We start from the raw sequence: 12,580 nt of genomic DNA on the forward strand, positions 1-12,580 counted from the left end.
CTCCAAGTCACTCAAACCGCCCCGATTCAGTAGCAAGGACCGGGTGAGGGGAGAGGGTTGGGTCAAGCATGATAACTAAATGTAAGTTATCTGCACAGAGACGAATAGTAACAGTTTAAAAAAAAGATACAACCCGCGGACATATTTCTCAAGTGGAACCATCGGCATGCCAAACGTGCGTCTGCACGGAAACATTTCAGTGACGGACTCCTTCCAAACTGTGGTTCTCCGGTCTGCAAGCATTTCTGCGAACTTGACACCATTTTTGCGGTTTTGACCGGTGACCGGGAGAGTGTTGGGGAGGATGTCCGCAGCGGGTCTCCGGTGTCCGGGCTGCGGCTCCTCCAACATCGTGGATGATGACCTGTACTCGCAGGCTCAGCTGGTGTGTGTGGACTGTGGCTCGGTGGTGTCTGAAGGGTCGCTGGCCCATGACCCAGGCGGGGGTTCAGGTATGAGCAGTCAGCCGGACAAATGTTTTCCTGCCATGCAGCGAGTCAGTAGTGTAAGAGGAATTAAACCACATTTGAAAAATACGGTTTACTCCATGAATTGTAATTTTAAACTTTTACCGATATACTAGTATTACTATCATTAAAAGTAACTACTTATTACAAGCTCTTGCTTGCTGAAAAACTCCTTATATTACTGGTATTCATTTATGTAGCTCATTGAGGTGGAGCTAATTTAGCTAAAACCACCAAGTCTAACATGTCCCACGTAGATTAACATGTCTAATCTTGATAAGATTAGAGATTAGGGATTAATAGGTTTGTATCTCAGCAGCCTGTCATGGTGTCTTACAGATGTCAGCTACAGCAGAACCACCGTTGTGGTGAAGAAACCGTGTGCAAACCTGAAAAAAGGTGAGTTAGTCTGTTTTGATCCTGCTGCTCTCACATGGACGCGCTCATAAACACGAATCATCCCTCTGCAGGCCTGCAGAGGCTGAAAGCCATATGTCGAACTCTAAGGGTCCGCGGTGACATCGAGGAGCTCTCGGAGACGTATTACACCTCCGCCTATCAACATGAGCGTTTCATCAAAGTCAGCCTCCAGAAGAAAGAAATCCTGGGCGGTTGCTGTGTTCTGGTGAGCTGCAGGATCCTCAACTGGCCCATCACCATGGGAACCATTAGCTGCCTGCTGGATGCTGACCCCATGGTGGTAGGAGTGGTTTATCAGGACATGGTCAAGGTTCTCAACATCGAGGCTCCGATCATCACTGTCATGGATGTCATAGAGGCCCACAGTCAGGAGTGAGTGGAATTTAGCCATGTTGAGGCCACAAGATATAACCTCATCCCTTAATTCAGTTATTTTGTGGCCACAAGATTTAACTTGCTCAAACAATATACAATAAATTGAGGGAAAGGGCTTCACCTCGTAGGTGCTAGGAACATCTCCTGCAGATTGTTTAGAGGTTTCTGTTCGTTTCTCTTCCTGTCAGATACAAACTCAGCTCCCTGCACGTTCCTGAAGAATATGCCGAGGAGTCTCGAGACTTGACCAAGCGTGCCGTTGCCCTGGTGGAGCTGGCAGCAGATTCCTGGATCGTAACTGGACGGAAACCCATCCCCATTATGATGGCATCAGTCTTTTTGGCCTGGCAATCTTTGAAACCCACCAAGAACCGTCTCAACATGTCTCTGGAGAAATTCTGTAAGATTGCGCAGGTGAACAAGCACAAGCCTGCTTTGAAGAGAGTGACCGAGATGAAGGAGGTGCTGTGTAAGCTGGGGAAGGAGATTCCCTGGGTCAGGGACATGGTGACACCTCATAATGTGATTCAGCAGGTGGAGGATATTCTCAAGCACCGCTACGCACTGCTACAGCGCGCTCTGAGAACCCTGGAGGACGCTCTGCTGGAGGAGGACTCCCTCACCGAGGCTTCCTCCCACATCTCAGAACCTGAAGCTCTCCCATCTATGGAAACAAGTGAACTTAGTCACGCAAAAGCAGAACAGCAAAGAAGTGGAGATGCTGATCCAGGCTCGGTGCTTCAGCCGCACAACGAAACCGGCACTCCCGAGAACAAAGATCCTGCGTCAAACTGGCAGAAGAGGGTGCTGTTCGCTCCCCCGTGTGTGACTCATACTAAAAGGAAGAGAGCAAAGCAGCAAGTGCTCCAGGACGTGAGGGGAGATGAGGAGATCTCTGACAGTGAGATCGAGTCATACCTTCGCACCCCTCAAGAGGCCAGAGAGTTCGCTTTGACGCAGAAGCTGTTGAACAAGTCGGAGGAGGAGAAATCTTAAGGTGGTCAGAGCAGTCCATCCAGTTAGGGTCGAGATTCACGTTGTTTTTTGTTTTTTTACTGGTTGATTGACTTTTAATGAGAGAATTCTGAAGCTGATCCCAACTAAAAGAGTTCCTACTCATCGTTTTCTCGTGGAAATGCACCGATCCAGATTTTTCAGTTCAGATACACATCTGCTGATCCTGATACTGCAGCTCTTCACTGCTTGATAGTCACTTTGGTTTTTGTTGGCATCACGTTCACAGCACTTATTGTTCAAGGGTAATACAAATCTACATAAATCTACGACGTCTAGATGTATTCCAAAGTAAATTATCTGAACTGTACCTATGGACGCGGCTGTGTCTCAGGGTAGGTGAGAGCAGGTTCCTGGTCCAGTGTAAGCTTTGGGTACTGGCAACTAATTCCAGTGTTCCCATGGCTGGCAGTGAATTCAGTCAGAATAGATCAGCTCTGCCTCCCGTCTCGTCTACACTGACGAGACGGAATTCTTTACTTACAGTTTTTATTAGCAATTCTTGTAATTTTCCTTGACATATATATATATGTATATATATGTGTGTATGTATGTGTGTATATATATATATTTATGTGTGTATATATATATGTATGTGTGTGTGTATATATATATAATATATATATATATATGTGTGTGTGTGTATATATATATGTATGTGTGTGTGTATATATATATATATACACACACACACACACACACATATATATATACATATATACATATATATACATACATATATATACATACATACATATATATATATACATATATATATATATATATATATACATATATATATATATATATATATATATATATATATATATATATATATATATATATATATATATATATATATATATATATATATATATATATATATATATATATATATATATATATATATATATATATATATATATATATATATATATATATACTGGATGAGGTAATTGCACAAGTTGGCGGGACCTGGCCTGTTACCCTCTTTTTGCTTTACTCATTTTAATTAACACATGTTCAAATTCCATGAAGGGAGACAAAAGTCTCTTGTTAACTAATTTGAATCAATCACTACAGGTTACTATTATCATGTTGGGCTGGAATGTATCAGTTTTAGTCAGTAAAAATAAAGTGATGACTTCCACTAAACGTTGTGACTGGAACTCAAATCAATGTCATCTTTTTCATTTTGAAGCTAAAAAAAAATAGTTGAGTAGTTTCTCTTAAAACCCTTAAAATGGTAGAAACTCTCTTATTTATTCCCTTATAATGTCACATCAGCCTGGTAAGAACCATGATTAATAACACAACTTACCTCTACTTCATTAATCGCTAAGAAAATGACGTCGCTTTGGCCAGAAACACTTAGCATGCTAATAAATTACCACCTTTGGCTAACATGCTAATTCATATGCAGACAGCACTTCTGTCCTCCCTCTTGTTTATTTAGTAGAGTCAATGCTGCAAGTACTTCCAGACCAAGTTAGATAAAATTTTACTTTCATCATGCAGTATATTCACAATATTCCACTGTGTTTTATACGGTTAAATGCCTGCAAATCATATACATAATTATAAAACACAGCAGCACTCATTTATCTATCCTGAGTCCTTTCATACACATAATGTTTTTCATCCGTGTCACTCTCTTCCGGCAACTCAAAGTGATAAAGTAAATTAAATGACGATGACAACCAACCAGTGGTATAACATATTGGAAAATGACGTCTGGATTATTATACTCGTGTGTGTTTTGCATCAAATCTCAAGATGCAATATAACACTTAGACAGCCGTACTATTGCCCAACATTTCACTTTCACAGCTGCTATTATCAAGATATCAGAGTTAATTGGATAACCTATGTGTTAGGATGAATAAGCATGGCCTGCAGGCTTATAGAAAAGGAAACCAAAGAGCAGCAAGTTCATGAATTTAATTTATTCCTGCCGGAGTAGCACCACATTACAGCTCTGACACCTGATGGACGGCAATATGATAATGATGTCTCTCGATATCTGACAAATATATACACGCTGAGTTCATCATGCGCAACTCTTACGTAATGTTTATCCACATTCATTTATCACCTGTTCTTTAGCGTAGAGCCATCATCTTTTGCGAACATGTTAAACCAAAGCTTCGTCATTACAGTTCAGATGGAACATGCAGATGAAACGCTGATGGTTGGGTCATGGTGGTGTCTTCTTCTTCTTCTTCTTCTTCTTCTTCTTCTTCTTCTTAGGGTCTTCAAATGTCCTTCCCTCCTTACGCACCGCTCTCAACTCAGGGTTGATGGCCGAGTGTCTTTAAAACTCATGGCTGCACTTCCATAAAATCTCTTGATGACGTTTATAGTCCCCAGAGAATGAATCATGATGTTTTCACTGACCTTCCATCCAGCAACACCATGCTCAACTATTACACATCACGTCGCAAAGATACCTCTCATATGTGTACACACATCCCAGATATTTCATGTTAAGAATGCAGCTGTGTTTGTGGATATCTATGTCTATCAAAGGTTAATCCTCAGATTGCATTGGCATCTTTTTTGATTGCCACCAATGCAGAAGACGCAGGGAGAGCATGCAAACCCCACACAGAAAGGACTTGCTCTCTTTCTGTAAGGCAACACTGCTAACCACCATGCCACCAAGCCATAGTGCACTTTTGAGCCCTTTGACCCTTTGACCCAGTCAACCACTCTTCGTCTGAGGTTCCTGGTCCACATTTGGTACTAACCACTGCTGTTTTGGCTGTGACCTCTCATCTAGACATCACAATTTGTCTCTAAGTCACATTTGCTATTTCCCCCCCCCCCAAATATCAACTTCAAGAACCGACTGTTTACTTGCTGCCTCACTCCCCTTGACTGGTGCCATCCTTACAAGAGGATCACTATTATTAACTTCAATGATGAGCATGACTGAACTCTTCCAAAAGTACTGACCCTCTTATTGAGAGCCACCTTTGACCAGTAGATCATATTTGTACACAATACAACTAATGGCTGGATGATCTCCACAGATCTGGTGAGATAAACAAGCAACTTCAGGAACATTAAAGTGTCCTCAGATCATTACAAGACCACACTGGCAGCGCAGTGATTGGCAGGCACTCCAATACGACGATGGCACTTGAACATCTTCCTCAGCTCGGCACGGAAGCGATCGTGCAGCCACGCGTATAGGAAGGGGTTGCAACAGGACGAGCTCATGGCGCACAGGTGACAGAGCAGCTGTATGAGCAAGAAGAAGCGCTTGTTAATCAGGTGAATGTCGATATCTCGCAGCACATTAAAGACATGAATAGGAAGCCAGCACAGAGCGAAGGCTGACACCAAGAGCGCGACCAAGCGGAAGATCTTCCTCTTACGAGCCTGCTGAGCGCCTGCCTGATCTTTGCTCCTTTGGCCGGGTGCAACACATTTCTTCAGTTTGACAGTAATGCAGAGATAAGAGATGAAGACGGCTGATAATGGCAGGACGTAGGTGACCAGTAAGGTGCTGTATGCATAAGCACGTCTTCCTTTCTCCTGATCCAACCAGAACTCCTCACAGATGGTGAAGCCTTCCTCCTTGAACTCTACGTGGTAGGTGTGAGTTACTGCAGGAGCCACAAGTCCGCAGGACAGGAGCCAGATACTGATGAGGACGGAGGCACAGGTAGCCACAGTGGTACGCTTCTTCAGCGGGTGCACGGTTGCGTAGTATCTGTGAATGGAACATGAAAGCCATTTGTCGATCAGAGAAAAGAACTTAGGTGTGAAATCTATCTGGTGTACAGTATAACTGACTGAATGTTTTAGCATTGTCATCTGAGGCTCATTCGCCGGCGTTTCTGTCCCCTTGCAGGGAAATGAGCTGCACACTCTAGTGCTTCAGGTGAATGTGGAATTGATGTTCTAGGTAAGTATGCAAAGCTACCACCAAGACAGTGCAGTTGTCTCAAAGTGATGTGCATGTTAGCAGTAAAACAGTAGCCAGAGTCATCACAGGAAGTTCTGCTGTGTTTAAAGCACTAAGGAAGAACTGACTGACATGTAGAATCAGTTGCATGGAGCCAGCAGCATGTCAAGAATGCAGTGATGTTTTACACTGGAAACTGATGCTTCATTTTGTGTATTAAGTTATTTTACTGTTAGTGAAGACATCATGTCACAGATTAGTATGTGGTACTTTCACACAGGTTCTTCAAGCTGTTTAATGTGTAGAAGTTCAGAGCAGTATGTTTAGTCGTCCTTTACTAAGCACTTTCCTACAGAGAACAGATGAAAAAGGTTGAAAATAATTACCAGTGAGCATAATAAGTCTGCAGGGGCACGTTAAGAGAGTCTCTTTCAAAGCAATGCCAAGGTGAGTTATATCTGATGCTCAAAAACAGCGAACTACAGTACGTGTCCATCTGTATTGTCAGTGGCAAAGAAATCAACAGAACTGCAGAAGGGACTCGGGGGCGTACTGTTGGACATGTCTCTGCAGCACATTTTCAATTTTTTCTGTCTGTGCACAAAGCTTGATAATTGGATTTTTATCTGCTGCGACCAGGTCATATTTTAGTAAACTTTGCATGTCATGTTTGAGTCACAAGGACAGGACAAGCCTTTCAAATCAGGAAGTAGAAATGCGATTCATACGTCATATTAAATGAAACTAAAATACATCATCATTGATGAATGTAAACTCAGAGAAATCAATTCATATATTAATTGAATATTTTAGCATCTATTATGCATTCGTGGTGTGGGGCGTAAAGTTAAAATATCATTATTGAAATTATACCAATTTAAATAGCTCCCTAAAGTCATTATGATTCGTATGGATTGATAATGGATGCATATTAAAAATGGTGAATAAATCCTGCAGTGAATCCCATCAATATATTTGGTTTTTAAACAGGACTTTCTCTCTAGATCTAAATCTGTGTGTCATCTCAGCTCCATGTTGATCATGTTGATTACACACACTGGCGAAGAAACCGGACACTGTTGAAAGAAAAGAAGGAAAAATATTGCAAATGATCATCTGAGCAACGCGTCTGCTTCAGCGCAGTCACCCACCTGTCCACAGCAATAGCAGTAAGAGTAAAGACTGAAACGTAAACTGTAACCGGTTGAATGAGAAACACCAGGTAGCACATGGAGCGGCCAAACACCCAACCGTGAGGGTTGAAGGCATAGGCGAGAGTGAAGGGCACACACGTCACACACATCAGCATGTCAGAGAAGGCCAGGTTTCCGATGAAGAAATTGGTGACGTTGTGCATCTTTCGGGTTCTGCAGATGACATAAAGGAGCAAGTAGTTCCCGAAGACCCCCACCACCACCACCACCACGTAGCAGGGGATGATGAGAGGTTTGAACATCTGCAGCAGAACCACGTCTGCAAACTGGGAGCTGCGGTTGGTGGACGTGTTCTGTACGGCCACCTCATAGATGTGTCCATCCGTCTGGGCGCTGTGGTTGGCTTCCATCGTAACACTGTCCAAAACAGAGGGATGGGTTTCAGCGCTCACGCTAGAATTCTCAGTCAAAGCATGTATGTGGTTAAAACAAAATTCTAATGAAAACAGGTGGTGACTTGTACAAAATGAAAACCGTTAATGACTAAACATGCTTTTAACAACGCCAGCACACTCTGAAAGCAACAAGAAAAGAGCAGATACATAAAAGGGAACGGCTGAGATGAGCAACAGAACATTGTGAAGTCCTCGGGAATAAGAAACATTTCAAATACGGGATTGTGGGAGGTGGCAGCACGTTGGTGCAGTGGTTCACGCTGCCGCCTCACAGCAAGAAGGTTCCAGGTTCGAGTCCCGGCTCGGGCACGGGATCTTTCTGTGTGGAGTCTCCATGTTCTCCCTGTTCCTGTGTGGGTTCTCTCTGGTACTCCAGCTTCCTCCCACAGTCCAAAGACATCAAGAGGGGACGAGGCTGATTGATACTCTAAATTGACTGTAGGTGTGACTGTGAGTGTGAATGGTTGTCTGTCTATGTGTTGGCCCTGTGATGGACTGACGACCGGTCCGGTGACCCCTGTCTCTCACCCAAAGGCTGCTGGGATAGGCTCCAGCCCCCCCATGACCCTTAACAGTATAAGCTGTTGGAGGTGGATGGATGGATTGTGGGAGGACATGTTAGATAGCAAAGATGTGGAAAGTAAGTCCTTATACCTGCTTATTTTCTCTTGTGAAACTATTTTCTCCTCAGCACATTTAAAATGTTATATTACTTACACTAGGACACAATATTTTCAGTGCTGTGTGTCTGTCAGCAGGATCACACAAAAACTACGAGGCTGTTAGGACAATTTTGGAGGAGCTCAGTTTCGTGGAAGAACTCTTACTCTGGGTCTAGTTTGGTTGATATTTTTAGCATATTTAGCACCTAGCGTGTTGCTTTGCTTGCTCTAATGCAGGTACAGTAAATGGTTGATGGCACCTGAGCCCGCACCCATGGGAGTGGCAGAAACTGTCAGTGGATACAGTACATCAACTGAAGACTGAGCCTGGACTGTCAAAACCACCTGCCTCCAGTACCCGATAGAGTTAGCATTAATGTCACCGTGGTGAGTTCTACCAGCATATCGAATCCACATACAACTTTCTAGTTGTCTCACTGACAAACAACTAGTAATCCCAGTTATTACCATTCAGAACTATAGGGCGCTGGAAGAATGCATAAATCCACCAAGGCAAACTCAGCCAAACCTGATGTGAAATAACAGATCTGCCCCAGAAGTGAACGGCTTCTTCTTCGGTTCACACTTGACAAAACCCTCCACCGCGTTTGGTGACATTTGGCTTCACGGTTTTTGTACCGTCCTGCAAATCCTGTCACACGCCACTGATAATGTTTCCTCCTGGCATAGGTAGATAACCACATGTAGAGAATAACTAAGGGGAGAATACTCAAGGTCCTTAAAGCTCATGCTGCCTTTTTTTTTAATAACAACAGATTTAAACTATATAACAGTATACAAATTGTATATTTTTACAGATTTTCTACTGTTTTCAAACAAACAAGAAGCTTTCTTCAAAATCTCTGATCTCTTATTTTATTTATTAATGTCCTGATATTTAGGAAGAGCTTATAGTTTGAATGTTGGTCACAATGCAAAAAAAATGTGTCTCATTGCATCCGTTTTGAATAATTATAGTACTTTTAATAGTTAAAAAAACACAACCATGGAATTCTGTTTTCTTGAAGTTTTATGTTCCGTGTTGGAAAAGAGATGCTACCTCTGATATAAAGAGAAGAGGGGAACAAAAGCATCATTATAGAGATCAACTTACCTGTGTCGCTGTTTCCCACTACGAATATAAGCTGAGTGTTTGAGAATGAAGAGCCGACCTCACCGAAGCGCCTCTCCGCGGAGAATGAGCTGAGGCTGCTGCTTGTTTTAGAGAGAGAGAGAGAGAGAGAGAGAGAGAGAGAGAGAGATCTGTGGAAGTGACAGGAAACCATTAAGATGGCAGAATCCCTTAAAGATTCATGCCTGGTCTGGACTTCACGATGACATTTGATCTTGAACCATTTAATTAGCGGTCCGAGCTGATAGATCTCAGGTTAATGATGGCAGCAGTTCTTATTGATCTGTTAAGACCCATTTATTTACTTGTTTGTTTTCACAGCTACATTGCCAGTGGACTTTTGCTTTAACACCACATTTTTTAACAATTGTGATCAATATGTCAATAACATATTACAGACATTACAAAAGAAGAAAGAGGAAAATGATGCAGATCCATAGCTGTACTCTTCGCTGTACACCCTGTTCTTCTCTACATCAAGTACAACCCACATTTAACTCTGCTGCATTTCACAGGTTGGTACGATCTGTTCTGGTAATTAGCTTCTGGGGAATGTGAAGATCTGAAATCATTGAAAGAAATTGGACGATAGCGTTCACTTGCTGTGACTGTGAGTCAGTTGTGTGAGTATTCCAGATGTGAACATTTTTTTACAGGTCAACGTGTTTTCTCTCTCGCTTGCATACGATTTTACACGTTGAGTTCTGCCGCTATTTTCACTTTGCAAACCAGCCCAAGTTCACATGTAGAACTCATAAAGAGTTCAATGTTAAACCTACAATATGGGATATGTGCTTGCTAATACACATGCAAAACCCATGTAAATGCCAGTGTATAAAACAGAAATACCCATGTGAAATCCATGGAAATGGATGTGAAGATATGGATCTATATACTGAAATGGGATCACATGGAAATCAATGGGATTGAATATGAAACTGTAATAACTGACGAACCAAACCAAACAGACCAAACCCTCACACAAGAGAGGAACTTCCTCGTGGGCAAACAAATTATGAGGGGTGAAACTAAATCATGGTTCAGGTGATAGATTTAAATCAAAATTTTAAGAACAGAAAGATATATTAATTACAAAATAAAACAGGAAATGATGCATGTTAAGACTGCATCTCTGGCTTCATTTGCTGAGAGTAAAAGATTTTTACAGGTGTTCCACCCTTGTATTTGTGTGTGTAGAACTTTTTCTAGACCAGAGCCAGCTGAAGGACCGGGTCTCTACCCTCAAGCCTTCACTGTGTCAGCCTGGTCATTTCCAAGCATCAGGATCTAATATCAGTCTGGAACAGTTAGATGAATCGCTCCACGCCATCCACGCTAACAGAGTAGCATGACCCTAGGGTCAATTAATCTGCTGGTGTTTTAGCTTTCTGTGTTTTGACTTGCTGCCTCACCCACGCACACACAGACACACATGTGAGCCTCCATTTTTTCCCCTCTATTAATAATTTTAATGGTATTTCAAGCTGAGTGGAAGACTGAGTAACAGGCTTAAGTACACTACTGTGTATGCCATTTGCAAGAAATGTTGAATGTAGAACTAAAAAGAAATGGCCTGCACGTGGTGCAGAGTGCTCAGATGTTTCAAATGTCCTAAACTCTCTTGTTGACAAGTGAGTGTTCAGTTTTATTTCCGCAAAAAAAAAAAAAAAAAAAAACATCTCCCATGGATAAAAGGTTTTCAAAAGTGCTCTTTTTCTGGTTCAAACCTACATCTAAAACATTTAATTCCTCTTGCTGAAAATACCAAAGTGACATTTCATTTTAGATGATGTCACAAAAAGCTCTTATGCTTCTACTGTACAGTCTTCTGCTTCCTATGAAATAGCACGGACTTTAAATGACCACAACCGCGAAGATTAGCCAGATCGGAGGAAGCCAAGACACCCCATAAACACACACAAAATCCTGTAATGACATCACTCATTTGACAAGTCAGCGAGACACCGGCGACAGAAAAAGAATCGGAATTAATTAGCTTCCCTCGGGGGGTTTTGAATAAACAGACACATCATTATCACAGTTTTAAAGCACAGCATTGTGGGAAGCAACATGTTTATCTGCTAGTACAATGCTTCATCCAGAGATGCATGCCTGTGGCTGCGGAAATCTTTTGATACACAAACCAGATGGATTATTCTGCATATGTGGGAGTGTTCTGTTTTTTTTAAAGCTATTTTCCATTAGCAGATGCTAAAGTGTGTTCATTATGTAAATACATCTTGCGTGAAGTGGTCAGCAGTCACGTGAGTCCTCCATCAATATTTGCATGCATTAAAGAAAATAATTTCATGTAAATGCTGCTGGTTCCACCAACTTTAATGCTGACATTTACTTATCATGAAATTGGTATGGTAGGAGTACTTCTACAGTCAGATGATGACCCTGCACGAAAGGGTAACAGAAGAAATGAGCTCAGAAACAGCAAACATATGAAAGTAGAAACCCCCTATTGTGGTTGTGTCCTTCTGCAATGTGGGTCTATAACTGTGACCCTGACCTTTGGTGAACTTTGACAACCAGAATCTTTTCAGCTCATCCTCGAGTCCCAGTGGAGGTTTGAGTCACATCGAGGCATTCCTGAAATATCACATAAATGAGAATGAGAAATATATCATGGGTGTGTGAGGTGACCCTGACCTTTGACCATCAAACTCTTATCGGTTCATCTTCTAATCCCGGTGGAGGTTTGAGCCACATTTGGAGGAATTCCCTTAGGGGGGTGCGGCACGGTGGTGCAGTGGTCAGCACTGTCGCCTCACAGCAAGAAGTTTCCAGGTTCGAGTCCTGGCTCCAGCACAGGATCTTTCTGTGTAAAGTCTCCATGTTCTCCCTTAGGGTGCCAGATGTATGGGCCAGACATATACACTAGTGACCCCAGCCTGCATCTTTCACCTGCGTCAAGGCATCGAGGGCGCATGGAGGCATAATGGGTGCTAACAAAGCAGGTAAATGGACTCAGTTTTA

The 12,580-nt window shown here is 42.3% G+C and overlaps 2 protein-coding genes across 2 annotated transcripts; one reads left to right on the top strand and one right to left on the bottom strand.

Annotated features, from left to right (window-relative positions):
- The first annotated feature begins 167 nt into the window (after positions 1-167).
- Positions 168-2,898, top strand: brf2 (BRF2 general transcription factor IIIB subunit). Its single transcript, XM_086188178.1, has 4 exons — positions 168-452; positions 807-866; positions 938-1,259; positions 1,451-2,898. Exons 1-4 carry the CDS (start codon positions 305-307, stop codon positions 2,256-2,258), a joined length of 1,338 nt encoding a protein of 445 aa, XP_086044304.1. The 5' UTR covers positions 168-304; the 3' UTR covers positions 2,259-2,898.
- Positions 2,899-5,103: 2,205 nt separating this feature from the next.
- On the bottom strand, positions 5,104-9,649 carry prlhr2b (prolactin releasing hormone receptor 2b). The gene is made up of 3 exons (XM_086187230.1): positions 9,578-9,649; positions 7,344-7,763; positions 5,104-5,997 (listed from the first exon to the last, which is right to left on the bottom strand). The coding sequence occupies exons 2-3, from the start codon at positions 7,754-7,756 to the stop codon at positions 5,364-5,366; spliced, it is 1,047 nt and encodes a 348-aa protein (XP_086043356.1). The 5' UTR covers positions 7,757-7,763; positions 9,578-9,649; the 3' UTR covers positions 5,104-5,363.
- Positions 9,650-12,580: the final 2,931 nt, after the last annotated feature.

Source organism: Aulostomus chinensis, chromosome 19 (genome assembly GCF_037954235.1).
Source record: "Aulostomus chinensis isolate RoL2024-O1b breed Wild chromosome 19, RoL_Achi_v1.0, whole genome shotgun sequence".
In the NCBI taxonomy this organism is placed as follows: domain Eukaryota; kingdom Metazoa; phylum Chordata; class Actinopteri; order Syngnathiformes; family Aulostomidae; genus Aulostomus; species Aulostomus chinensis.

What these genes read in the sequence shown, in the direction of transcription:
- brf2 (XM_086188178.1), top strand. Translation starts at nt 305, where the DNA reads ATGTCCGCAGCGGGTCTCCGGTGTCCGGGCTGCGGCTCCTCCAACATC. An exon ending in TGACCCAGGCGGGGGTTCAG is followed by an intron (nt 453 to 806) that starts GTATGAGCAGTC and finishes GGTGTCTTACAG; the next exon opens with ATGTCAGCTACAGCAGAACC. An exon ending in ATAGAGGCCCACAGTCAGGA is followed by an intron (nt 1,260 to 1,450) that starts GTGAGTGGAATT and finishes TCTTCCTGTCAG; the next exon opens with ATACAAACTCAGCTCCCTGC.
- prlhr2b (XM_086187230.1), bottom strand. Translation starts at nt 7,756, where the DNA reads ATGGAAGCCAACCACAGCGCCCAGACGGATGGACACATCTATGAGGTG. An exon ending in ACTGCTATTGCTGTGGACAG is followed by an intron (nt 5,998 to 7,343) that starts GTGGGTGACTGC and finishes TTCCATTCACAG; the next exon opens with ATACTACGCAACCGTGCACC.